We start from the raw sequence: 27914 nt of genomic DNA on the forward strand, positions 1-27914 counted from the left end.
CTTCTTAAAGGCAGTATGAACCAAACCAGTTTAAAGGACAGGGGAAAGAGAATAAGGAAAGTTTGGAATTTAAGTGGTGTAGAAGTCATCAAGTAGGAGGAAAAGAGTTGTTCATGCTTTGGAACATGAAATGTATAGAGAATGATAGGAAGAAAGGTGGGGGTTGGGAGAATTTGAAGAATAAAAATAAAGCATCAGTTGCTCTGTCCAACAACATTAAAGGGCTGGTTAGCTTTGCTAACCATTGTAGAAGCATTATAGAAGGGGAGCAGGGTGATTGCTGAATTGTTGGACCTGGAGAGACCATGACATGTTTTGGGAACAGTGAGAGATCTGTTTGGATTAGGAGTTCCCTTAAGATGAATTGTAGAAGAAATGGTTGAAAACATGTGTAGAGGTCAAATTATATTGAAGGGTTGGAGGATCTGAAAAAAATGTGAAAAATAATGAGCTGAAATGAATTGGATTAGATGTGGAAATTTCCTAGAAATTACAATTAAGATAGGAATAAATGAATAAAATTTAAGGAAAAGGAACTTGTGCTTTCTTATTGTCATTAGCATTATTAATTTTTTTTTATGTACTGAGGATTTAACCCACAGGTGCTTAACCACTGAAATACATCCACAGACCTTTGTGTTTTTTTTCATTTTTGAGATGGGATATCACTATGTTACTTATAATCTTGCTAAGTTGCTGAAGCAGACCTGGAACTTGCAGTTCTCCTGTTTTAGCCTCCCGAGTCTCTGGAATTACAGGTGTGTGCTACTACAACCAGCACCAGCATTCTTAAATTTTAAAATAATAACCCCTCTTAAAGAAAATTAACTATAAAGAACCTATTTCATATTTTCAGGGGAAAATTTCACAATATAGAAGGAATTAAGGCAGGTTATTAAATTAGAAAAAATGTGGATTGGAGAGGTAAGGACTTCGGTTCAGTTTATTAATTACAAAGAGTGGAAAATAATTTGATAGAAATTTAATTTAGAATCTCATTTGATTTTAAAGCATCTTTAAGAAAGTTCATAAATTGGGCTAGGGGTACAGCTCAGTGGTGAAGTGTTTGCCTCCCATATGTGAAGCTCTGGGTTTGAGCTTCAATACCACAAAAAAAAAAAAAAAAAAAAAAAAAAGAAAAAAGAAAGAAAGAAAGTTAGTTCCAATATTTACATTTATATTTATGTAAACAGTTAATAAATCTAGCCAAATTCATAATAATGAGCTAGAATATGAATTTTGGTGGATTAAAAAGAGATTCTGGGGATTTAAATGAGATTTGAAGAACAAACAGTGAAAGTTATTACGAAAAATAATGAAAAGTTATTTAACTAATATAAATAAATTCAAACTGAAAAGTCCAAATAATAAACAAAATTTAATGAGAATAATTTGTTGAACCTTGTACATGTTGGAAACATTAGGGGAATTAGAGTAGAGTAGGATACTGAGTTAGAACATGATAGGAATAGAATCACATTAAAAAAATCAAGCCTTGGTTTAATAATGTACTAAAGTGCAAAAGAAGTATTAAAAACTGTGGAGACAGAATTATCTAAAGGTTTATTCTAACTCATGTTAGTACAAAACACCATGTAGGGACTGGGGTTGTGGCTCAGCAGTAGAGCACTTGCCTTGCACGTGTGGGGTACTAGGTTGGATCCTCAGCAACACATAAAAATAAATAAACAAAATAAAGGTATTGTGTCCATATACAACTAAAAAAAATTAAAAATAATAAAAAACCCACCATGTATACAAAAAGGAACAAATTTTAAATAGACTCAGATGCCTGAAAAAGGAAATAAAAGGTAAGTAAACTTATTTTCTTGCCTGTAAGAGACTGTATTTCAGCTTTCCTAGATAGGTGATTGTGCTTCCATATAGGAGAAACATCTCTTTGCTTTTACTCTTGGCAAAATGAACTCTGTTTGAAACATCCATTGAAATGTGTATGAGTGCCTACTGTGTACACAGCACAAAATTTAACTGTTTTTTAAAATAAGCTGGAAAAAAAAAAACACAGCCCAACTTCTTACTAGCTTATTGCTTTTCCCCTTGCTTTAAGTTATTAAAGCAGAGTTAAAGTCCCTACATTAGGTACCATGTTGAAAAGGTAGAGGTTGCATTTTCCATGGAAAGGGATCAACCAAGTTAGGTGTGAAATAGTCTGAGTGCTGGTATAGGAGTAATAGGTCCAGTAATAAGTTCTGGGGTGCCAAGGTTTGAGGGAAGTCAAGAGTCCAAACTGCTGAGAACTGAGGTACTAAACTGAGAGATTGAGATAAAAACCTCAGAACACTTTGGACATGATTGAAAATGAGTATCCTCTGTTTTAGAACCAGCAGACCTAATGTTGCAGATATCTATTGGATCTTTTAGTCCTCAGAGCCCCTGATCAATAATGGCATCTCATGGTTGATGTCTCAGGTATTGTATGGACTCAGTGTTGTTTTCCTTAGGACATTTTCCAATTCAGCAATTCCTGAAGAAGGTCTTATATGTATCTCTACTAGGTTAAGTATTTAATTTAATTTAAATGAGAGATTATCACATTATTTTCATTATTATGAATTTCTTAACGCAGTGTATAGACAGTTTAAGATGACTTATAATTGCTTCTTTATGAGCTGTTGAATGTGCCTCAGAAAAAATGAAACGTAAAAATTTCTTATGTAATTAGAAACCATCTTACATTTATTTTTCTACTCAAAATTACTAGACAAATATATTAAACATTTGAGTTGATAATTTTGAAAATAGTTACCAAGCAAGACTTTTAAACCATCTATTTAAGCTGTATTAGCTAAGTATACTTGGTTGCAAATAATTAAACTTGATCATGAAAAACAGAAAAGGACTTAGAGATAGATCATAGAGTCAAGTGAAGATAGAAAGGTAGAATGAGAGAATCTCTAACTCCCTTTGGCTTTAGTGGTGGGAAATGGAACTCTGATTTACACTTATTTTGTAATTCCTCTCTCAGTTTGGAATTATGTTTGGATACTGAGAATCAGATATCCACTATCTTATCTGCAGCTGCTTAATGCTATGAATTTACATTAAGTATGAGGGGGTTTTTTTGTTAACGCAAAACATTGAATCAATGAATTTTAAAATCATGATTATTCAGTCTTTATTCCTAGCAAGAATTGTGCCATTTGCTCTAGAAATCGTGTACTTTCATCTCTCCATATATTTGAAAATATTTATGCACAAGGTATGAAGATGTTTCTTAAATGCAAAGATGAATAAAGGCTCTCAGAGATGATTGATGCCCTCCAAGAGCTGACTGTCTACTTAGGGAAGTAAGACAGGACTGAAATTCACTTTAAGAAGTAGAATATGTTAGGGACCATAAGAGAGGTTAAAAAGTGACACCAAGACTCAGAGTTTTGAGATGATCTTGAGCTGGAGTGATCAAGAAAGGCCTTGATAAACCGGGCACCAGGGAGCACTCCTGTAATCCCAGTGGTTCAGGAGGCTGAGGCAGGAGGATCATGAGTTTAAAGCCAGCCTCAGCAACTTAGTGAGGCCCTAATTCAGTGAGACCCTGTCTCTAAATTTTAAAAATATATTTTTAAAAGGGGGGTGGGGATGTGGCTCAGTGGTCAAGTTCCCCTGGGTTCAATCCCTGCTACCAAACAACAATAACAAACAAACAACAAAACAAAAAAACTAGAAAAGCCTTGGCTGGACATGGGATTTGTTCATGCAATGATGTGGGGAAAGTAGTACAGGTCTAGGGAGAAAACGAGGAAGGCAACATTCTAGATACTCCTAGGTTAGCCAGATTGATGGAGACCATTATTAGTGGCAACAAAAAAGCACTATGTGTGCATCACTTTACAGTTTACAAAGTGTTCCTGTGTATAGATACATAAGAATAGTGGTGGAAAATACAGGATCTGGAGCTAGGAAGACTTGGTTTTGATTTCTAGCTCTGCTGCTTACTATTTGTATGACCTTGCATAAGGAATTGAAATTTTCTGTTTACTGTCTCCCATCAAGTGAAAAAATATTTGAGACAACAATAATACCTATCTCACAGAATTCTAGGATTGTCACTAATATTATGAAGTGGGCTTGGCACTGCCAGCTTTTAGTCCTGCCAGCTGCATTTTGTGTCTTGATCCTTACAATAACATTGAAGGTCAGAACTGTTTTTGTCCTCATGCACTAACACAAAAACTGAGTGCTCAGAGAGGTTCAATGATTTATTATAGAAAACTATGGAGTTGGGATTCAAACTTTTTTCTGCATGACACTCATTCAAATAATTAAGTGATATTTAAGAAACATCTAAGTTAAATTAAGTAATTGATGTTGTATATAAGTAAAAAGAAGTTGCCATAATCTATACTTATGGAATTTTGGCTTAGATTTCCTAAAATGAATAAAGATACAAAGTATTAAAATATTTGTAGAGATAAATAAAATTACAGAATTAGCCAGCATAGTAGCTGATATGAATGTACATGAACAATTATACTCATTTCATATCACAATATAATTTTCTCACTGAAGCAAAAATGAATTTTCTCCTTTGGTGAAGCATCCTCTCTGCCTCATTGTGGAGTATGACATGAATTTTTATATCCTTCAAGGCTCTGTTGAAGACAATCTGTTGAACAAAGGCATATTTCATTATGAAAAATATACTCTTTCCTTTTTATTTCCGGTGACCACATCCAGAACATTATTCTTAAACTTACTATGAATAATTTATATTCATTCTAAACTTCATTTTGGTAGTTAAGAATTTTTAGTGAAACCATGCACAAGAAGGATGAAGGTAACTTCAGTGTGCTTGCACTAGAGTTAGGTAGTGTTAGTGAAATATCTCATGCCATTATTGGATTCATGAAAACTAATAGCCCTGAGAAATTTAATTTAGGAAGCTGCACATTTTGAGTAATATATAGATTACTTGACATGTAGGTTATTATTCAATTGAGAGATTTTATATGAAAATGTTAAATTAAATACTACTGGCAGTTGCTAAAGATTGTACTTTTTAATTATTCTATTCCAATTTTTGCTCAATGTCTCTTCCTCTTTGTCATTGACATTTTAGGTTGCTGACAGAGCATTACTTTAGCTTAAATATGTATTATCATTCCAGGTAACCAGCATAAAGTAGGCATTCAACAAACACTTTTTAAATAAATGACTTCAATTTACTATGCTCATTTTGTGGATTTCCACTGAAATTATTTTGTTTTATACTTTAATTGTTCAAGTATTTGAGGGATTTTACTGAGCTTCTTGGCCTTGATGTTATGATTAATGAGATTTCTCATTAACTAAACATGTTAAAATTAGTACTACTGAGTATCTTGTATTTGAAACTGAGTGGTTGTTGATTGAGTATATTTATGTCTTCTCTGACTGAGGCCAGACAGAAAAAAATAGACCTTCTTAAGATGGATTATGGCTTCTGATGGAGATACTTTGAACATGTAGGTACATAATAATGTGTTTTATGCACTTAACCAAGTATTTATTTATAGCCATATTTTAATTTTTTGTTCTTCAATTTTTGTCAGTAAATAGGTATATATAAAATACTTCAAGTTTCTGTCCCATTTAAGCTTGTTTTTCTGTGATGTGGTTCATGGCATGTTTGGCAAAGTGGTTTCAATGGGATTTCTGAAGGTTACATTTTGTTCTTGAAATAATTAGAGTTACAATTGTATTTGAATACATTTGAGGTGTCAGTAGTACATGTAAGGGTCTTGAAAATATTTCTGATTATGTAAAAATAATCTTAGTACTAACTTTTGTCTACCTTTGATCATGAAGGTGTGAATTATGACTAAGAAAACCAGTGATGAAGGCTGAGGAAAGAGAACCCACATTATACTCCTTTAAGTCATTATTGTCAAAGGGAAAAAGCTGTATTTACCCAGACCTTTTATAGTGTAAATGGTCATTGGAAACAAGAGGTTCATAAAGCAGGGGAAAAGCAAATTACAGACTTTTCCCAAATCACAGGGCTACAACTCAACACATTTTGGAAATTACAGATTTTGAAACTTCTAATCCTTATGACTAAAAGTCAGCAGATAGTTATCCGTTAAAGGGGAATTTGTTTTGAGACAGAAAAATCAGTTGGAGCAAAATATAGGGAATATAATGGGTATATTTCAAAAAAATTAGTTGTAGATGGATACAATATCTTTATTTTATTTTTTATGTGGTACTGATGATCAAACCCAGTGCCTCACCCATGCTAGGCAAGCACTCCTCCACTGAGTCACAACCCCAGCCCTAATGTGTATACTTTTAAAAATTATTATTCAAACCTATTTTGTGACTACAAAGTAATTAGTTCCATGCCTGGCTCTGAAGACACTTCCAAAGGAGCAGTTCCACTGACAACATTACAGCATTGTTGGAATAAATATTTGTTGAATTTGTTGAATAGTCAGTTAACCTCCCTAGGTGACTATTTCAAAGAACAGTGGTCTTATAAATATTTAAGTCCTGATATGTTTGTTTTAAGCATTTAAATTCTGTTCCTTACAGCCCCACCAGGCCTACCATGCTCTGGCAGGGGTGCCAAACAGAAGAGTCTCAGGAGGCACTGAAGAGACTTTGCAGCAGCCCTTGAGAACTATTCAAGTTATAGAAGACATAATATACTCAATCAACAACCACTCAGTTTCAAATACAAGGATCACGTATTTTGATAAGGGGATTATAATTGCTTATTGACCTTCCTCATTTTTCCTAAGAGGGTTGAATTTAGGAAACTGGTTACCACAATCTGGAGAGTCTAGTCAAGGAAGTCATAACTGTCAGAATTGTCCCAGTCAGAATAGCCTTTATAGCTTATACTCAATTGTGTTTGCAACTTTTTTCTAGTTGTTTCTGAAAATTGGGTTAACATGAAAATGGGGTTTATTGTGAAGCAAAGTTACCCCCCAAATCAAGCTTGGCCATGCTTCTATGGGAGTTCAGCCAGGGACTCTACTGAGGCAGATGCTTTCCTGGCCACTTGTGGCTGCTTTTCTTGCTATATATAGCGCACTCCTCTCTGCAAGCTAGTTTCCACTGGGTACTCCTGACTCATAACCTGGGCTCGTTCATGGCTGTGACTTGATGTGGTACAAGTCCTTCTTCTCATTTTGTACTATCTTATAGTTCCAGCATTGCACACACTGGTCTAGATGCTGGGAATGGAGCAGGGAACCAAACAGTCAAGTTTCCTGCCCACATGAAGTCTACAGTGTAGGTGGAAGAGACTCCCAAATAATGCATAAAGAACAACAAAATAATATCATACAATGATGTGTCAAAGAAAGGTGAATGAGCATTTTTGTTTCATTTAGTTCAAATGTTTGAAGGAGATACAGAATGTGACCCTTATCAAATTTAAGTCAGGGGATGCCATGGTTCTGCTGAAAACCCTGCAATGTCTTCTTGTTTCAAAAGCCAACATCCTTTTAAAAGAAAATATAGGAGTAAATCTTCATAATCTTGTAATAGATCCAGATATGTATTAGAAATGACATCAAATGCACAAGCAAACAAAGATAAAAAATAGATAAGTTGGATTTCATCAAAATTAAATCTTTTGTGCCTCAAAGGACACCAACAAAGTGAAATGACATCCCACAGAAATGGATAATTTAAGAGTAAATATATCTGATAAGGGACTTGTATGTAGAATACATAAAAAGCTCTTATGCCTTAATAGCAAGACAAATAACCCTGTTTAAAAACAGGGCAAAAGATATGGATAGACATATATCCAAAGAATATAGTGACATGAAAGTATGCTGAGTGTCACATATGATAAGGGAAAATGCAAATCAAAAATCACAGTGAGCTACCATTTCACACCTACTAGGATGACCAAAATGAAGAGACAAAACAATACCAAATATTGGAAAGAATGTAGCAAAACTATAACCTTCATGTACTGTTGATGAGATGTTAAACAGTGAAACCATTTTGTGAAATAGTCTGGTAATTCCTCAAAAGGCTAAATACAGAGTTGCCTTAGGACCCATCAATTCTACTCCAACAGAAAGTAAATTAGTGGTTTCCTAGAACTGGACAGGTGGAAGCATTATGAGGATGACTGCTAATGAATTTGGGGTCTCTCTTTTCAGGTGATAAAATGTTCTAAATTTGATTGAGGTGATAGTTACATAACTCTGAGACTTACCATTGAGCTGTGCATTCTAAATTGGTGAATTGTACATATGTGAATTACATATAGTCTTTTCTTAAAAAAAAAAAAAAAAAAAAAAAAAAGATGTCTTTAATGCCCTGAAAGGGATTCCCTGAGTCTATCCTGTGGTAGCCTTGCTACTGGTTCACTCTCCTCTCTTCCCTCTTCCCTCTTTTATTCAGGGATCTTCAGAGCTAATGCCTCCCAGTGTTTGCTCACAGGTGATCTAAAATCACAAACCCACCCCTGGCCAGCACTCCTTGGTCTACTCTCTTTTTTCTTTTTTACCATAGTCCACACCACACTTTTTAACATGCTTTGCAATTCACTCACTTATATTCATTGTTTATCATCACACCATTACCCCCCTCTGCCCACCACAAGAATGCACAAAAAAACATTGTTTTGCTTCCTGATGTATCACAAAGGCTTAGAATAAATGCTTGGCATATATTAGGTGCCAAATTATATAAATATCTGTTTCTAAAATTAACTCCTTATCTCATTACATGAGGGAGAATCTTGATGTGGCAAGATACTAGTTCTTCTATCTTGAATTAAAAGTTATTTTTCACTTTGACTTAGTAATTCCCTTCTACTGAATTTATCAAAAGAAAATAATTGAAAAGAAGAAAAATTGCTTTGGCTTAGTTCATGACTCCTTTGTGCCAGGTACCATTTCAAAACTGGTAATAACTCAAGTAACCAACATCAGAGGAATACTTAAGTAAATTGCAGTGTATAGTTATAGTACAATATCACATAACCTGTAAAATCATAATTATTACTTTTATCCAGTGTGGGAAATGTTTATGTTACAATACTGAATATGAAGATGTATATAAACCTGCACCAACACCACTGATTTAATCAATTTAGTCAATCTTTATTGACCACTTATTCTGTGCCAAACCCTGATTCAGGTGGTGGATATATGCAGGAACTAGAATAATCAAGATCTGACTTCATAGAACTTGCATGCTACTTGGGAAAGGCAGGAAAAGATATAAACAAGTAAGATGATTTCAGAGAGTGATACTTGCAGTGAGAAAAGCAACAGGGTGAAGGATTGACTGGTTTGTGTGAGTGAGAGGTGGGATGGAATCTCCACTTTGCATAAGGACTGATTCATAGTGAAGAACGGCAGAGACAGCAACAGGGGCCATGGTGTTGCTTGGAGTTTATACCATTAGAAAGGTAAAACTAAGGAATGGTGTTTACCAGAGCAGGATATTTATAATATTTATGTTTGAAACCAACAAGGGCAGGAACCAAGCTCTGGAGACTGTAGGAGATGACAAAGGCAATTGTTGGAGTCTTGAACTAGAATTCTGGTGCAGTGGGAATGGAATGGAGAGCACAGATCCAGAGAAATTTATAAGTAGTAATAGACCCTATTTTTCATTATGAGACATGAGATTGAGAAAGAGGAATGTAGAGTAACTCACAGTTTTCTGATTTAGTAGCATTGTGTGCAGAACAGAGAAAAGGCATGATCAGGTGTCAGTGTGTGTATATGTGGCAAGGGAGGGAGGGTTGTGGTGATTTTTTTCATTAATAAAAACATTTTTAATACAATTTTTGGGAATGATGGGGATTAATTTCAGGGTCTTGTGCATGCTACACACATACTGTACGACTCAGGGCTATCCCCAGCCTCCATACCATAACTTTTGAAATTAAGTTAAAATCAAGGACAGGAGAAATACATTTATATTAGTCATTCTGTTTTTATCAAATGATATAGAAAGAGTCTAAATAATTATTAATGTGGTATTGGCTTTTAAAAAACCAGAAAAGTTAAAACCATAGAAATTCTAAATCATTTTAATAATATGTATTTTTTTGTGATGTAAGTAAAACATTCAGTTTTTACGTTTTAAATTTATTTTTAATTTTTGTGACTGTTACTCTAGGTTGACTAGAGCGGTTAATTCCTGTATTCTAAGGAATTCATTTTCTTACCCTCTAGATTTGGTGTTGTCTGGAAATTTATGGTACATACTCTCAATTCTAGTATCAAATCTGGTAAAAATTCCATAACATTTGTTCTGGGTTTCTGCACTTATTACTGCATTTTGTATGAATGTTTCCATCAGAGTATGCAGGGTTTTGACAGTGGTACTTCCAAACCATGTACTTCAAATATTGGCTGAAATATTTTAAGGAATAAAATTAAAATCATTACTGATTACCAGATATTAAACCAAACATTCTTCTCTAGGTCTACAAGGCTTTTTCTTAGAGGAAAAAACATTAAGAAAGGCATTCTTTTATTTGTTACTTTTCAGTATTTATAAAGAGTATGCAGTATCTCTGCCCTTGGAGGCAGCATGGAATAGCGGGAAGAGCACTAGGTTGTGAGTCCTGAAACCCGGATGCTGACTTTGGCTCAGTCATGAACTGACTGCTTAATTCTACAGATTTGTGTTTCCCAAGACCTTGGTTGCCTTGTTTATAAAATTAGTAGTTATACCAGCTCTGACCTTTTATTATCCCACTACTTGAGTTCCTCTTTGACATTGTAAAAATTATTTTAAAATCATGTCATCTTTTTGTAATTTGATTATTTAGTTTGCTGTTTGACTCTGAAGTATCTCAGATTGTATTTTCAACATCAACACACATCACACACACACACACACACACACACCACACAAAAGCTTGCACATGTGTGCATATTTTGAAGATGTGCACTGCTTATCTTAAGAGCAGAGTTTGGCCCTACTCTGTAAATGTGTTCAGAAAACAATATAACACAGATACTGAAGGCAGCTTGTTTTTAACTTGTAGCTAAACATGACATTCAAATGTTAATTGGATGAATAAATCTCGTTCATTTTACAGACATGGAAATGTCAATGGAATAAAACTATTTATCACAAGATAATGGTCTCCTGCCGCCAGATAAATGCCAAGATGAAGATACTTATTGAAAATGTATCAAAATATTCTATTGCTATTTATTGAAAATAAAGGTTGAGGAAAAGTTCAACTTTTCAGGTCAAACATGAGAAATGCCCTACTTATGCTATTAGTATATTACTATATCAAAGACAATGTGCATAGTGTAGAAACTTTGGAACATTCTAAGAAATAACAGTCCAGAAATTAATCTTTTCGCTTTGAGAATTGCTGGCACAGTGGAGTTGGGGCTAGAAGGAGTTACCTAATATTTTTGAATTCTCATTGTACATCCAACATAGTCCTTGGTATATTCACTAATGTAAGCCTCATGAGAATAAAATTTGAAAAGAATTATTATCTTCATTTTACAGGTAAAGTTAAAAACAAAATAACTTACAGTCTCACAGAGAGTAATTACAAACATGAGTGTTTAAACAGCCTGAACTCCAAATGTAGCAAATTTCTCCAACACCCTTCCTTTTTACTTATACTTTGTAAATCTGAATACCATGATGCTTTTTAGTTTTTTGAAGATTTAGGGTAGATTATTTCACTGAGTTTTGTTGCACTTGATGACCAAGCACTTCTAATAATTCAGTATATAAGGTATCCTCTTTAAGTAATAATGCACACTTCCACAAGCCTTGAGGACTTGATAGCTCTGAAGGGCCAAGAAGTACTAAGTTCTAGCATTTAGATTCCTTCTTTCCAGGAGTATGTGTTTTGAAAGTCCCTACATAACTCCCTCTTTCTGCCTTTTTGAACTTAAGTATGTATTGTAGTCAGCATTTTCACTGCTGTGACTAAGAGACCTGACAAGAATAATTTTAGAGGAGGAAAAGTTCATTTGGGGGTTCATGGTTTCAGAGGTCTCCGTCCATAGGCAGCTGTTCCATTCCTTGGGGCTCAAGGTGAGGCTGAACATCATAGCAGAAGAGTGTGGCTGAGGGAAGCAGCTCACATGATGATCAGGCAGCAGAGATAGACACCCCACTCACCAGATACAAAATACATACCCAAGACATTCTCCCATTAACCCAATCACCAGCCACACCCTACCTGTCTTCAGTTTCCACTCAGTTAATCCCTATCAGGGTATTAATTCGCTGATTGGATTAAGGCTCTCAACCTCCTCTAGACCTTCTTGCATTGTCTCACACATGAGCTTTTGGGAAACACCAAATATCTAAACCATAACAGTATCTATTCCTCCTCTTTTCTCATCTTTCATATAATATAAGTGCCATAGTGATCTTCACAAAATATATTATTTGGGTTGTTACTGAATATGGATGGTTAAGTAAAACTGCCTAAAGAATTAAAAGGAGGATTATTGTTCACTGATGCTTTTTACCAATCTCTTCATGCCAACCCCTTCTCATGTCACTCCATCCTCAACAGTCCCTATCTCCACCTAGTGCAGCCACTGGGTGCTAATGTCTCCCTCTCTGGACTCTCAGAGAACTGAATTTTTCCTCTGACAGCTATCTCTCTCTCCCTAGTATTTTAAATTATTCATAGTTTGTTATAGTTTCCCTGGTAGATGGTAGGCTCCTTACTAGGAGAAATTATATGTTTTCTTTCTCCCTGTTCTCCATGATATCCAGCTGAGTGACATGGACATTGCACATAATCAACAGGAGAGTGAAATTAAAGAGACATGAGTACTGTGTCTTTGTTTTAAGGAACAGAGGAAGTATCAAGGTTTGACATATTTCTTAGTGAGCCCTTGTGAATATGGGAGCCTGTATACCTGGTCCATTGCCTATGCTTCCTATCTATCATTTCTCTCTAAAACACATTTGGCTTTTGTTTATTTCATAAAATTCCTGGAGGCAAGAGTGGGCAGAAAATTTAACTGCTAGGCTGATACAAAGGAGAAAAGTTTGAATGTTAAAATGTTTCTCAGGAAGAAAATAATAATTCATACAGGATGTTTTTGATATGCAAGTAAGGTATAACCTAGTAAATATATTTTTTAAAAGTGTTGGTACACTTCTAGTACTTTTAGATCAGCACCAAGCACCACTGTGTCACATGAATCACTAACAGTCTTGCCATTCACCTTCACAGATGGGAGACCGTTAGCCCTGAAGGACATATGGGAAGGAGTCCACGAGTGCTATCAGACGAGGCTGCTACAGGGACCATGGGACACTATTACTCAACAGGTTAGAGAATATTTTCATTTTATTGTATGTAATTATTTCCCTATGCTCATCTTTTCATCTTGCTCTCTTACCTACTCCTTTCCCTATTTTACTCTTCCATATCCAGATTTCAGTTCAAAGACAGTTTCCTTAAAAACACCTTCTCAGACTCAGACTTGGTTTTGACTCCCTATTATAAGATTTTATAACACCCTATAATTTTCCTTCATGCTCTTATCACAGTTTTGAATTACATATTTGGATGATTTTTTAAAAAGTATTCAATATCTGCCTTTTCCATTACTTTGTGAGCTCATTTATGTTCAGGCTATGTTTGTTTTTCTATTTTACTTTTCATTGTACATCTAACATCAGCAAAATACTCATCATATAGTAGGTGCTCAACAACAATGTATCCCATAAATTAAAATAGAAAGTAAGTTGGCACATACACTGAGAAGTGGGTGCTTTAAATTGTGTTGTCTGTGTTTCACAGTTTTACTCATAGGTGCATTTGCAAAATAGTGAACTTTTGATTAATAATAGGTTGGCAATAGTGATTTTCAAAAGTAGAAAAATAGATCTGCAAAAAGAGATATATAAATATATTTGCAAAAGTAGACAAAATAGATCTGTCAATCATTTAAGTCATTATTACGGCCTTGCTAAAATCAGCAGTAATTATTTTAGAAATTTAAAAATACTCATCACCTTGCAACCAATCATGGTCTTCTTAAAAATTATTTTTACTTAAATCAAACATCTATTTTTTTCTAAGTCTCTGTTAAGCTTAATGAAAGCTTCCTTTAAAAGTGATTTTATGAGCCATTAGAATTTCATGCCCTCTTATGTATTTGATCATAATAATGGCAGTTTACCTCCCAATCAATGTTAAGAATTCTTAGCATCTCATAAGCAGTTCTTTAGCAATGACTGCAAGTGGCCATTCTCTAGGTTTTAATTGAGGACAAAACTAGCTTTAAGTATGTTTCACACTGCCCCTTAGGTTAAATTTTTTCCTTTCCCTCCCACTATCACCCTCTGACCTCACCTGGAATGATTAGTAAAGCCTCCGGCCTCTGGTTTTCTGTGCCTTTCCTGTCTAGTTCTTACCATTTGTCACTTCTTAACTACTCTTGCTCTTGTCTCACTCATGCTCAAGCCTGCAGCAGCTCCCCAGGGTTCTATGGGATGTAGTGTAAATGCCTTGCCTGGGCTTTAGTGACTGTCACTCGCAGGTTCTCACCTGCCCTGTACGTTTTTCTTCTGTTTGTCCACTCTACACAGCTTCTGCCAAACATGGCTATTCATTTCTCTGTACCCATTTTGCAGTTTGTTCTTGGAATTCTTTCAGGTTTAATGCTTTCCCTCTATGCTCTATTTCCTACCATTCTCTCGTAAGTTCTTCTCTCTCTGAAACTACTGAAGCTCACAAAAATGACTCCCTCTGAAATCCAAGTTCTGTAGACCAGGCATATGTGGTTGCTATGAAGAATGATAATGTGATATATAAGCAAAGCAGCCCTAAAGATTTTTGGCAAGGACATCTTACTTTATGCAAACTACTTTACATTAACCTTGAAGTAAGTATGTCAAGGTGAATGCTTAGAGTTTCAACTTCCTGTTTTGTCAGTGACTACACACTATCCAAAAATCTATACTGTAGAGTCAGAATCCATAGGACCCAGGAAATATTTAGTTGTTAAGAGTAAAGAAAGATGACAAAAATATAGAGGAAGAGAGTATCCAATATACACATGTAAATTAACTTTAGCCTTTTTCTCAGCTCCTTCCCAGTCAGTGTGCTCCCCAGCCCAATTCCTTTCCTGTTTTCCTCTCACTAGTAGCCCTATTATTAATCTCCTCAATGCCAGTCTACAGTGCAATTCCTGGTGGTCTATGTAGTTTTGCGTTTTAATTCCACATGCCTCTGTTCAAAATCAAAGATTTTGAATTCAACTCTATTTCCTTAGTTTCCTCATCTGATATTGCTAGTAGAATTCTCTACATTGATAGAATCCCTGAGATGTTAAACTAACCAAATAAAATAATAGAATTGACTAATGTATTTTAGTTTATAAACATTTGAGTGGATTTTTTTTTCCTTTTTTTGGTACTAAGGATTGAACACAGGGATACTGAACCACTGAGCCACATCCCCAGCCCTTTTTAATATTTTATTTAGAGACAGGGTCTTTGCTGAGTTGCTAAGTACCTGGTTAAGTTGCTGAGGCTGGCTTTGAACTCGCAATCCTCCTGCTCCAGCCTCCGGAGCTACTTGGATTATAGGCTACTGCACCTGGCTGGATAATTTTTTTTCCTATTTATAGTACTAGTAAAAAAGAAATACCTTCATTTTTGTTTGAAGAGATGTATGTAAGTTAGCATTACTATTTCTTTTTCCTCACATTTTAATTAGTGCATTACAGTTGAACATGATGGTGAAATTTGTTGTTAGGTATTCATATATGCACATAAGATAACAATACAATTTGGCCAATATAATTCCCCAGACATTACTATTTCTATCAAGGCTGGAGCTCACTTAATAGGATGATTATTCAATATAACAAAGTGACAACTCTAAAATTTAGATGATCATTTATAATTTGTCTCATTGGAGTTTGATCTGTGGATATGTATGCCACTTGTAATTAAAAAAAAAAAAAACTTTATTTAAGCTCTAGAGTTGCTCAACATAATACATGTCCATGCTTTAAAGACCAATCAAGGGAAACTCATTGGTAGCTATTGCAGTATTTGGCATTTGAAAGTTGTCATATATATTTCCTTTGAAGGTCTTGGTTTTTAATCTCAGTTGGTTATTGGGATGGTATTATGTCTTTTTATTTGCCTGAGTTCTTTGGAATAGTGGGACTTCATTTGTGTAAGACCTCATGTGGAGAAAAACAAGGTGTCCTCAGTGGGACTGAAATGGAGGGTATAATGCAGCCATAGGGGGAAATAAGCTGATAGAATATTGGTGGCATCGAATAGTAGCCATCGTTTTGCAGAAATATGCTAAAGAATCATTAACTTGCAGACTGAACATGATAACGATATCCTGTCCTCTAGAGTGGCTTAAAAACAAAAGCAGCCTTTGCATAATACAAAATGCATTTTACTTCATTTTCAGGTCTGACTGTGCTCATATGGTTTGTTGCTCTTCATCTTTAGTAATCACACTTCTGTTTTCTCAGCATTGGTCTTGATGATATAGGCCTGCTCATGTCAGACGTGAACCCTCTCTTTTGAAGACAAGCCACTCATGAATCTCATACATTTGATTATGATGATTACTCACCTGCCTTTGTCCAACCTTACGGACTACCTATTATCTCAGCCCTGTAGTCCAATAAAGAACTTTCACAAGAAAGCTAACAGATGCCTAGATTGGATTTTTCTTTAGAGAGTGACTGTTACAGTAACCATTACTGAAAATAAGTAATTTCTTCTTCTTTTTAAAAACTTTATTTTGGAAAAACTCAAACATACAAAAGTAGAGATAAGAAGATAAGAATCTCATGATGGTCTTATTTATTTATTGACTTTGCTGCTGGGGGTTGAGTCCAGATCCTCAAACATGCTGAGCCCACTCTACCACTGAACTACATTCATGTCTTACCAAGTCTGGAATTTTTGTTTAAAAGAAAATTCTAGACATCAAATTTTAGTTCATTCATAAATATTTAAGTAAGATAAGGGCTTTACATGAATGCTTATAACAGTTCAATTTACAATAGCCCCAAATGGAAACAACCCAGGTGTCTTTCAGTGAATGGATGTTTAAACAGACTGTAGCACACCCTTGTCATGGAATTCTACTAAGCACTTGAAAGGAACTATCTATTGATACACTTAACAACCTGGATGAATCTCCAGAAAATGATGCTGAGTGCAAAAAAAGTAATCCTAAAAGGTTGCATAGTGTATCATTCCTTTTCTATATTTTCAAAATGATAAAATCATAGACTAGAGAACAGATTAGGGGTTGCCAGGTGCTAGAGAGGGGATGTGATTGTAGCTTTAAAAGATAAAATGTGGAACCTATGGTGATGGAAATATTCTGTATATTCATGGAATCAATGTCAGTATCTTGATTGTTGTAAGATACTATAGTTATACAATTTGTTATTATTGAGGGAAACTGGGTAAAAGTTATAAGGGATCTCTTTGTATAATTTTTTTTTCAATTGAATATGAATCTTCAGTTATCTCAGAAAAGTTTAATTTATAAAATGGTAAGAAGTCTTAAAAATGCAAGTGCAATTCTATCATCACAATTAAAATTAAAATTGCAGATAATTTCTTAATATCATTAACTAAGTAATTACGTGTTTAAATTTCCCTAGTGTATATATTTTTTACAGTTTGTTTGAATAAAGATCCAAACAAGGTCTACACATTTAAATGGTTAATATCTCTTGTGACTTTTCAAATCTATATAAATTCTTATTTCTCCCTCTCTTTCTTCCTGATAATTCTTTGTTGAAGTGTGCTTGTCCTGTTGTGTTTTGCAGACTAGATTTTGTTTTCCAATTATGTCTGTGTGATGCTTAGTATGTTCCTCCTTACATGTACTAGAAACTGGTAGTCAAATCTTAAAACTGAATAAAACTTAGGTGTTTTTTTAAAAGTTTCTTACATATATGACAATAGTGGAGTGCATTACATTTTTGTTCTTTGTTGTTGTCATGAGAAGAATCCTTCATAGGTGTTTCTGGCTACTCCCAAAAGGAAGCACATAATCTTTAGTTATTACTGTTTATTTTGGCCATATTAGCAGTCACTGATGATTATTGTCTATATTTATTAATTCATTCAAAGGTTATTCATTGTAAACCAATGATGTTTTAATGTTCTCATTCATTATTTATTAGTTGGACCACTTCTGTAATGGCAAAATTTCTCCCATCAGCTTTGTTATCTGAGGTATGTTTTGTATAAGAAAGAAAATATGAATGCTTGATTCTTTCCCTTTATGCTCTAGCTTTCCAGATAATGAATTGGTTCTCTAGCCACCTCCAGAGGTGACTGAGAATTTTTAAAAAATTAATCTTTATGAACTCATAGATATGAATGTTTTACGCATTTCAGATCATTATAGTGACTATCTGTATTATGTTCAGTTTGCTTCATTTGATAATTGACCATTTCTTTAAGTTGGCTCTTAGGTCATGTTGATAACATGTGTATCTTTGATGGCTTTGGGAACTGGTAGAGCCTTTCTGTGAGTACTGGAGACAGACAGATGGACTTGACTCTGAGGATCAGCACTTAGGCTGCATGACCTGTGGTAAATTATGAAGAATGAAGAATTCCTGTGTTTTAGTTCATTTTTCCATTAGAGATATGGTGGCATCTGCAGCGTTGTAGGAAAAATGAATGAATCAGTAGATGTAAAACATTTTGAACATTATTTAGGACATAATAAACAATCAACATATGATATAATTTTCATAATCAGAATTACTATTATTTCCAGGTAAAGACTTCAGTGATTCTTTTCAACCATTTATGATTAAACTAGGACAAATTTAGGATGTGACCCATCCTTGCCTTTTATTCTGGAATTGATATTAAACCCTTGATCCTTAGCCAAATGCGTCTACCTCAAGTTCTCTCTTTCAGCTCTATGCTGCTTCTCTTTCTTCTCCTATCTTACCTTCACTCTTTCATCAAAGTTTTGTATTTTCCAGAACCTTATCCTGACTTTTTTGGACCTTGGGCATGTTTGCCTTCATGCACCCTGTGTTTGTCTATTTTGTGTTGCTAGAATAATATATCTGCACCTGGGTACTTTATTTATTTTTTTATTTTTTAAAGAGGCTTATTTGAGTTACAGTTTTGGAGTCTGAAAGTCCAAGATTGAGCAGTTTCATCTCTTCAGCCTGTGGTAAGGGGCCCTCTGGTTGCATCACAGGAAAGGTAATGTTCATATGCATAATAGATCACATGGCCAGATAGGAAACCAGAAGAATTCAAGGAGCAGCTTTGTTATTTCTAGTTTACTCCCAAGGGAACTAACTGGAGTCCCTTGAGAACTACATTAATCCCTCCTGAGGACATCACCCCCAATGACCTAATCACCTTCCACTAGGTGACCCCTCTGAAAGGTCATACTTAAACACCGCCATACTGGGGACCAAGCTTCCAGCATATGAACTTTTGGGGGACACACTCAAATCATACCCATATCATAGCAACCTCCCTTCTCCACAAAAATATGAAAATTATATTTATAACTATAAAGATGATTATGTTCATGTTACTAAAATATTTTATGCAAGTTTCTTTTATTTTTAAAAGCAATTAAAACATTCACATGGATTTCTAAAGGTGTGGTAAACATTAGGCACTGTGCCTACTCTAATGAATAAGTCTACCCTGCTACATCCCACCCTTTTCTGCTTCATCACAGGATTTTAGTTCTCTCATGCCCAAACAAGTCTTGCTGCCATTTCTACTATGCATAAGCTGACTACGTATACTATGTGACTTGCCAACTCTGAAACTCATGAACCAGACCCATATCCTCTCTATTCTCTAATTCTCAAACCAGAAAAGATTCTAGTGTTGCATCATTCTATACACACATGTATGCTTACTCATGGATATATGTACACATACATACACACTCATCCCTCTTAGAGAATAACCTTTTCAAAATTGCCTTCTTTCCAACCCCCCTGCTTTGCTTTCCAGCCCTAAGAGGGGAAAGTTGTGTATAAAATTCAATCTATGTTTTATTTCCTTATTAATGTGTTCTTTCTAACACCTGAATGGCATGCTTTAAATTTTGAGATACTTTGTTTTGTAATTCCACATTTTGGGGGTAGGTGAGTACAAGTAAATGAATGGGGCTGGGTGGATAAAATTGAAAAGAAACTCACTGATTACTTTCCTCATTTGGTCTCACCATTCAAGTAGTATTCGGGAACCAAGTTAAATATTTGTAGGAAGTTACATTTTGCATTTCTCGAATACCACTTACTTCATTTTGAAGACTTTTGCATGCCCAACACATGCAAAAGTATGATAATTTCAGTTGAGTTTCACTTTCTTTCCATGACAAATTTCTTAGGGTAAAAAAGTATCTAACAAAACACAACACACACACACACACACACAACACCAAGCTCTTTAGGTACCTTTTGGTAAATAGATTGCTTTTGACTCTTAGTGATGCAGGAAGTCACCGGTTAAGCATTCTTAAATAATGAAGCTTGATATGTTGCCTGGTGATTTATAATGATGCCTGATAAACTGATGATTTAATTGTGCTTCCTCTAGTAATAATCTTAAGTGCTCGAGTGAAGTTCCAGTGATTGGCTTTCTTCTGAACTCAGTCTCCCTGGAGTCTTTAGGCATCTCTTTTACACAACATCCGATAACTGACTTTTAACTGCTCCTATTTTAAATAATACAAATCAATTAAAACACAGAGCTGTTTAACAAAACTTCTCAGTGTTGGTGTAGGTCTCGGTGGGTATTTCCTGATGGCTCATAATGACATCAATTTAGTGCACCTGGTAGGATCTGTGTGAACTGGAAGTGGTTTAATTCTTAAATGACAAGAAATTAAGAAGTCTTTATGGATTGCTGCTGCTTCTTCAGAATCACTGCCAGCTCCATTACTGCCTTCTTTCATGGTGAAGTTTTATTTAAATGGGACTGCAGACATCCTGGGATTGTTTTCTTTGGAATTTGTGATAAATTTGTTGAATCTGAGTTTCTAGCTATTAGCCTGGACATTCAAAATCACTTTAGTAGGCAAGTTTCTGGCACCACAATAACGTATCCATCTTGCAGGATTTTTTGTGTGGAAACCTCCCAATGTTTCCACAGTTCTTAGTCATTCTCCATACTTTCTTATCTTAGGTGAAATATGCTCCCATTATTGTATTCTCACTTACTTTGGTATCTTTGAGTAATAATGACAGTATTATTTTTTCTGTCTCTACTAGAAATTATTTTAGTGTCACTCTATATGTGCATTGTGACTTTTAATATTTATTGAGTTATCATACATCATCAGAGTACTTCACTTCCACATTCATTCTTTTATCATTTCACAAATGTCCACTGTTGTTCACACTCCATTATACTTTTCTTGTTTGGGGAAAAAACACATTGTTATGAATTTTGTTTGTGCCTTAGACTTTCCTTACATTAAGAACTATATGAGCCAGGAATGGTGACACACGCCTATAATCCCAAGCTACTTAGGAGGCTGAGAAGCAGGGGGATGGTGAGTTGAAGGCCAGTCTGGCAAGGTAGCAAGAACCTATCTCAAAATAAAAGGGCTGGAGGTGTAGTTCAGTGGTAGAGTGTCCCTGAGGTCCAGTCCTCAGTACTGGGGAAAATGCTCTATATCCTAAAATGTTTATGAAAAGTCTTAACTACATACTAGCACTATTTAGGCATTGGTGTAACATTATTTTCTTAACTAACTTTTACTTTCTGAAGGTTCTGAACACTAACTACTAATTAAGTATTCAAATTAATCTAAATTAAAACGGAGATGTTTCATTGACTCTTGTCTTATTAAAATAATTTCTAAGATATGTTGCTTTATTCCATTTTAATGAGAGTAGACAGTAAAAACAAGAGACTGGTTTATATTCTTTGTTGTATGTGTATCTGGTTGAGCAGAATATGACTTAGCTTTTTACCATCAAAGTTACACTTTTGACCCAGCATATGCTTTGAATTTGTACAAAGGCCTTATTGAAATAATTTAATAGCATTTCATTGATCCTTAGAGTTTCTATTCCTAAAAAAGAACCAGCTTATAAATATAAAAATAAAATACCATTTAAAATATTTAATAATTAATTTTAATATTACTCATCTTAGCACATTTCATTTTTATAATTACCTACCATCAATTTTTAATTTTTAATAAACATACTAGTTCCCAAACTTCAAGTTTGAGGAATATTTATATTCTAATTTCCAGATTTTGAGAAAGAGGTTAATGGTGGCTAGGCAGTAAAGCATGAGCTTGAGGCAGGCAGGGAAGGCTGGGGGTGTGGGAAGGCAGGCTCAGGACCTGGAGGGAAAAGGAATACAGGCTCTGCTGATACATGTACCTGGGTATGTTTTGAATACCCCGTAAGGAGGATATGCTTCCTAAGAAAGATCCTGTCTGTTTTATCTTATTTTGAATAGAATTTTTTGCTGTACACATGTATTCTATCATGCATTTATTGAACATTTTTTGAAATCCTACTTCCTACCCCCTTGAGCTTCTTTTTTCACCATTTCCCTGACTCTTTTCCACATCACCTACTAAATTCCTCTTACTACATTTTCTGTCTACATTATCATCATCAAAACATTGGACAATAAATAATGATAATACCAAAGCATATCATGTATTTATTTATACAAGTCATTGCAATAACTTTGCTATATGCTGATATTATTTTTTTCAGTGTACCAATTCAGGGCTACTTCTTTCTGCCAATCTAAATTTTAAAAATATTTCAAGTTGTTCTCTCCCTCACCGCTCTCTAATAATGCATAAATACACTACAAACCATTAGAGAAAGTGAATAAAAACTAAGCAATGGAGAGGAAAAGACAGTTTTAACAGAAAACCTAGGCTAAGGGAAGTTTCTGAGCTTCACAAAACAAATAAAAAGGGAAAGCCAATTGATTGCATTGCTTTATTCTGTTACATAAGGAAGCAAACAAGTCTAATGAAACTAAAAGTCAGGTATTGAATTTATTGTATGAAATTCTAGGTAGATCACTTTATAAATATTAAAAATGGCCTCATTTATAGATACCACTTAAACCATAGATGGGAAGGGTGATGTTCAGTTGCAGTTGTAGGAAAGAGCTACAGTAATGTGCTCTGGGTGTATACCTTTAAATGGAAAAGTGCCAGACTATTGTTCAAAGTCAACCTACAGGTGTATTTTAGTGTTTTGAAATATTTCTGAATTTGAATACCTTTAGACTGGGTACATGCTCTACAGTTAATCATGGTCACCTCCCCTTCGTATTGCATCATATTCTATTTTACTTAATTAATTTCCCTGTTTTCAGAAGGCATTTGAATTTGCCTATTCTGTTGATACAAGAGAAAAAGAAAGAGCTTAGGCATACTACATGAGTCTGAAAGCATGAATATCAGTACATATCTTGAACTATCCTCAAAAGTCTAGGGTAAACGTTTTTTTTAACAACCATTATTATTTTTTCCTGATCAAAAAAGTAATATATATGGAATATTCTTAATGAAATTCAAAATACCATGAAGAAGAAAATAAAATTACTCATACTTCCACAGTAGAATAAACTGGACATAACTTTCCTATGTTCGTACATGAATACAAGACCAGTGCAATGCCACATCATGTACAACCACAAAAATGAGAAGATATACTCCATGTATGTATGATATATCAAAATACATTCTAGTGTCATATATAACTAAAAGTAACAAAATAAATTTTTTTTAATTTACCATTGTTAACTTTTTAGACACAGCTTTCCAGAATTTATGCATGTGTGTATTTTACACACATATATAATATTCATATATTACGTATAAATATACACACAAATGAATCATAATCTGCACTTGGTGTTTTTAATTTACATTACAGACATCTTTTTTCCCAGTATTTAAATACTTTTTAATGATTGCATAGAATTTTATTGTAAGACCATGACATAATTGCTTTAACCAATTTTATGTTGTGAACACTGAGTTTCACTCAATTATTTGTATCAGAAATGGTTCCTAAGTGGACATCCTTCTACATATAATTTTTGCAATTGTCAAATTATCTTTTTGTGATAAATTCTTAAATGAATATTTACTTTTAAAAATTTTTGTTGTATATTCCCATGTCCGTCTCAGAAAAAATATCCTAATTCCTCCTCCCAGTAGCATATTGAAGCACTCATTTCCCTAATTGCTCACTGACAGTGGTCATAATCATTCTTCTTAATGTGTTAACAACCTGATGCCAGCCAGAATTTTGACTAGAGTCACAAATCAAACAATTTAACACTGAAGTTACTTATGAATAGCTAAAATGTAGGTTTTTTTCTTGCAGTGGATTGCACATAACATTTTTAGATACCGAGGAAGTCTACGTATAATCAGAATTAAAGGGTCTGATTTTCATTCTTGCCAAGACTGAGCATTGTTTCTGTTGTTCAGAGGCAGCCCATAGACTACCTACTGGCAGGATTGGGGCTTTTCTTTGTTTCATGAGAGTTGTGCAAATGATTGAGCAGAACCTCATTAAAGCCTTTAAGCTCTTCCTTAAGCATGAAGAATATGCTGTTGCATTGCAAGATTTTTGTAAGCTGGAGTTAGTCATCCACCTCCCCTGGATAATAAGACTGGTGTGAATATTTGATTAAGTAAAATTGTATCTGAGTGTACCTGCCAGGATGAAGCAACTATGAATGTACTCCCTTCAAACAATTAAAGAGTTAGCATTTTGAATACTTTAAAAATATTCATTTGGGTCCTGAAGTACATCTTCCGTACATAATAAGTTTGGTTTTGGCTAGTTGTATTTCAGCTGTTCCTCCTGGCATTAATTGGCCACTAAAGAGAACAAAGTTATCACCATAAGATGGGTGCTTGGCTATCACAGGGAATCAATACTTGTTTCTTCTAAAAGCTCTATGAAATTGTTTGGAAATAAATGTAAAAGCATAGCGCTCAAATACAACTCTATTTTATAACCTCTTACAAGTAGAATTTATCTTGTCTAAAGGTTATTCCAGTAACAATAGCTAACACTTAGGGAGAAGTCCCCAAGTGCCAGGCATTCTTCTAAGTACTTCATACATAATATATCACTAGGTCTTTGAACATCCTTATACTGTTCTCCACATTTTAGAGGAGGGGAAACTGAGATAAAAAGGGATAAATAACACACTAAAGGTCAAGCATCTGAGTAACAAAACCAGAATTGGAACTCAGATAGCTATATGTGGGAGCTCATGTCCTTAACCACTGCTTTTTTTTTTTTTTAACCTTTGTTTTACCTCCTCTCACAATGCTAATCTTGCTCTCAAGATGATATCATATCATATCATATTAGATTATATTGGAGCTGATTCAGTTTTGGGTTATGAACTCTAATGAAAACTCTGAAATCTTTTCCTAGACACACGAAATTTTGCAAACTTAATCAGGAGTCCTTCGAACTAGGACATCCACATCCTTGGAACCCATAAAGGCTACAGTTGATTAGAACTCAATCTCCTTTCCAGCCTTCTTTTCTTATGCCCTTTCTGTACTGCCGATACTGGAAAACTAAACCACAGGTCATACCCTCCTTTCAGGTAGAGGTCTGCATTTTATTTAGATCCAGACTATTAGATGTACTTGTTCAGAATTTGGAAGGCAGAAGTGTGCAGAGGTTTTACTTTGTCAGCAGCTCTGGTAACACAGAGGTTGTCTTTGTGACCTCTGCAGACACTCCAGTATCTAGTCACTAGTGCTGTGAATTACAGCAGTGTCAGATTCCTCATTGTGGAAGTGGGGTGTGATTCTAGAATGGCAGCTTCCTCACCTGAGAAGAAACAATAGCTCCCATGGTTTTTAGTTCTTCAGTGTTGCTTTGGGAATTGTTCCTGGAAAGTCATCTAGAATTTATTTTTCAAGTCTCCAAATAAGGGCTTTGACTAAATAGTAGTTTTTGTTTTGCAAATGAATGAGCTTTGATTGATACTATATTATATAGCTTGACCCAAGGAGAGTTTCTAAAGCAGTTTGGGAGTTTGGATCTGAACTCAGAACACTTGGATTCTATTTCAGGTATGTCTTGCAGGGACTCAGACCCTGGAAAACAGATTCAGGGTCCTGGCACATAAAAAAAGATGCAAGATGCCATTGGGATAGTAGACATGCTTTATTTGGAGGCAGCAGCAGCCCCCTGACTATTTCCATTGGCCATTTTTATGTGCAGAACAGACAAAGAATGCTCAGTGTCAACAGGTTACATAGGGAGCACATGCTCATAAGTAGATTTTATGAATATTTATGATCTTTGAGTACATGTGCTGAATCAGCATGTTTATAAGCTTGACTACATATGAAAACACAGCTGGCCAGAAGTCTTGGTGAGGAAGCCTAACTGTAGCCATCTTGGGTCTGCCAAGATTCTTCTACTAAGCACAAGTTATTTGACCTTTTACCTTCCTCATGTGCAAAACTCCTAATATTCCAAATGAGGAATATTATTATATTATATTATATTATATTATATTATTATACCCATAAGATTATTGTGAGAACTATGTGAGGTAATGCCTATTAAATGCTTAGCATTCGCTTGGCACATAATTGTTGATATGAATATCAAGTATCATTATCATTAATTCATAAATGTGAATGAAAAACAGTAGACATAATTTCTATTTTGTTTCAAAGAAAGCATTGCAGTGGTCAATAGGATTGTTGCAATTCAAGTTTCCTACAGTGTACATTCAAAGGACCAGATGACAATTTATTGAGGAGGCTAAAGTTTGAGTGCTTAGTACATTTACTAAATTAAGTATTAAGAGTTTCTTATACAAAAGAGAATTCAGAATTCAATTTTCTTTCAGGTAAAGGTTTCAACTTTAAATGATGATTGAACATGCTGCTTATTATGGAATGGTGTCAGCAAATATCAGGAAGAATGTCCCAAGCTGGAATAGACAGAAGAAATAGCCCCTCTGGGCCTTAGTGAGAGTCTGTGTCCAAGGAGCTTCTCCCTCAACCTTGCCATTAGCAATTGCATTCTACACTCTAGAATTGTTATAGGGCCTGTGGCTAAACCTGCAGCTTCCCATTGAGATGCAGATATATCTTAATATATCTTACATCTAGAACTGAGTAATATAAATATTGTAGTCTATTTTTTAAAAACCACCTGCTGGTGAAAGGAGTTGAACTGAATACATGTCTAAGTAGTTTCTCCTATCAACATGCTCTTTTTCTGCCAGGACTTTTATCTCCACCACCACCCTTATCCAAATGGTCTTTACTAACCAAGATTGAAGTGGCTTGTTCCTCTCATACTTACAGGGAAATTCAAGTTTTTCAAATTTAGACCTGTACATCTAGTGTAGGACTTCCACCAGAGGTCAGAACAGTCAACACTTTGATCTTCAAAGGCTGCTTAGGATACTCCATTAAATGTTTTTGAAGCTTTCCTCCCTCACTTCTACTTCCCCTTTTCATGCAAATTAATTGCAGTCAAGTGTTAAGGGAGAAAATAAGTTTGAGTGAGTCCTGAAAAATGATGACTTTTAATTCTCCAAAGGTCATTCATTGGTAGAAATAATGCAATTATTACATTTTAAACATTTATTCCATTTTACATAAATGTCTAATATTAGTGCCTTTATCACCACCAGGAAAGGCTAAATGATCAACAGTTCTGGTAGCCTGAGTATTTGAATGATGTTTCCCCTTGGACTTTAATTTAGGAGCATTGAGTTGTAACTTTATAAGAGTTTGGCCAAATGTTTTCCCCATCAATGTCTATCCTACAGGTGTGGACCATAGGGAAGTAATCTCAGATTAAGTATTTTTCCTACTGATGAAGCTTTAATGAATCATTATTATTTCATATACTTGTATGTTGTGAAGTTCTTGAGTTGGGTAATTTGAATTTCATTCTAGGTTTGGTAAAGGCCCA

General features: G+C 34.8%; 1 protein-coding gene across 11 annotated transcripts in view; it reads left to right on the plus strand.

Moving 5' to 3' along the window:
- The window catches only part of Atg10 (autophagy related 10), a 290932-nt gene that overhangs the window by 179694 nt on the left and 83324 nt on the right, over nt 1-27914 (plus strand). For all 11 annotated transcript variants that reach the window (XM_058574415.1, XM_046428112.2, XM_046428063.2 and 8 more), the window contains one exon: nt 13166-13263. In XM_058574415.1, coding sequence (XP_058430398.1) covers nt 13166-13263 — 98 coding nt within the window. The remainder of the gene's footprint in view (nt 1-13165; nt 13264-27914) is intronic.

Source organism: Marmota monax, unplaced genomic scaffold (genome assembly GCF_021218885.2).
Source record: "Marmota monax isolate L192 unplaced genomic scaffold, Marmota_monax_Labrador192_F-V1.1 WCK01_AAM20220418_F8-fsc00018, whole genome shotgun sequence".
In the NCBI taxonomy this organism is placed as follows: domain Eukaryota; kingdom Metazoa; phylum Chordata; class Mammalia; order Rodentia; family Sciuridae; genus Marmota; species Marmota monax.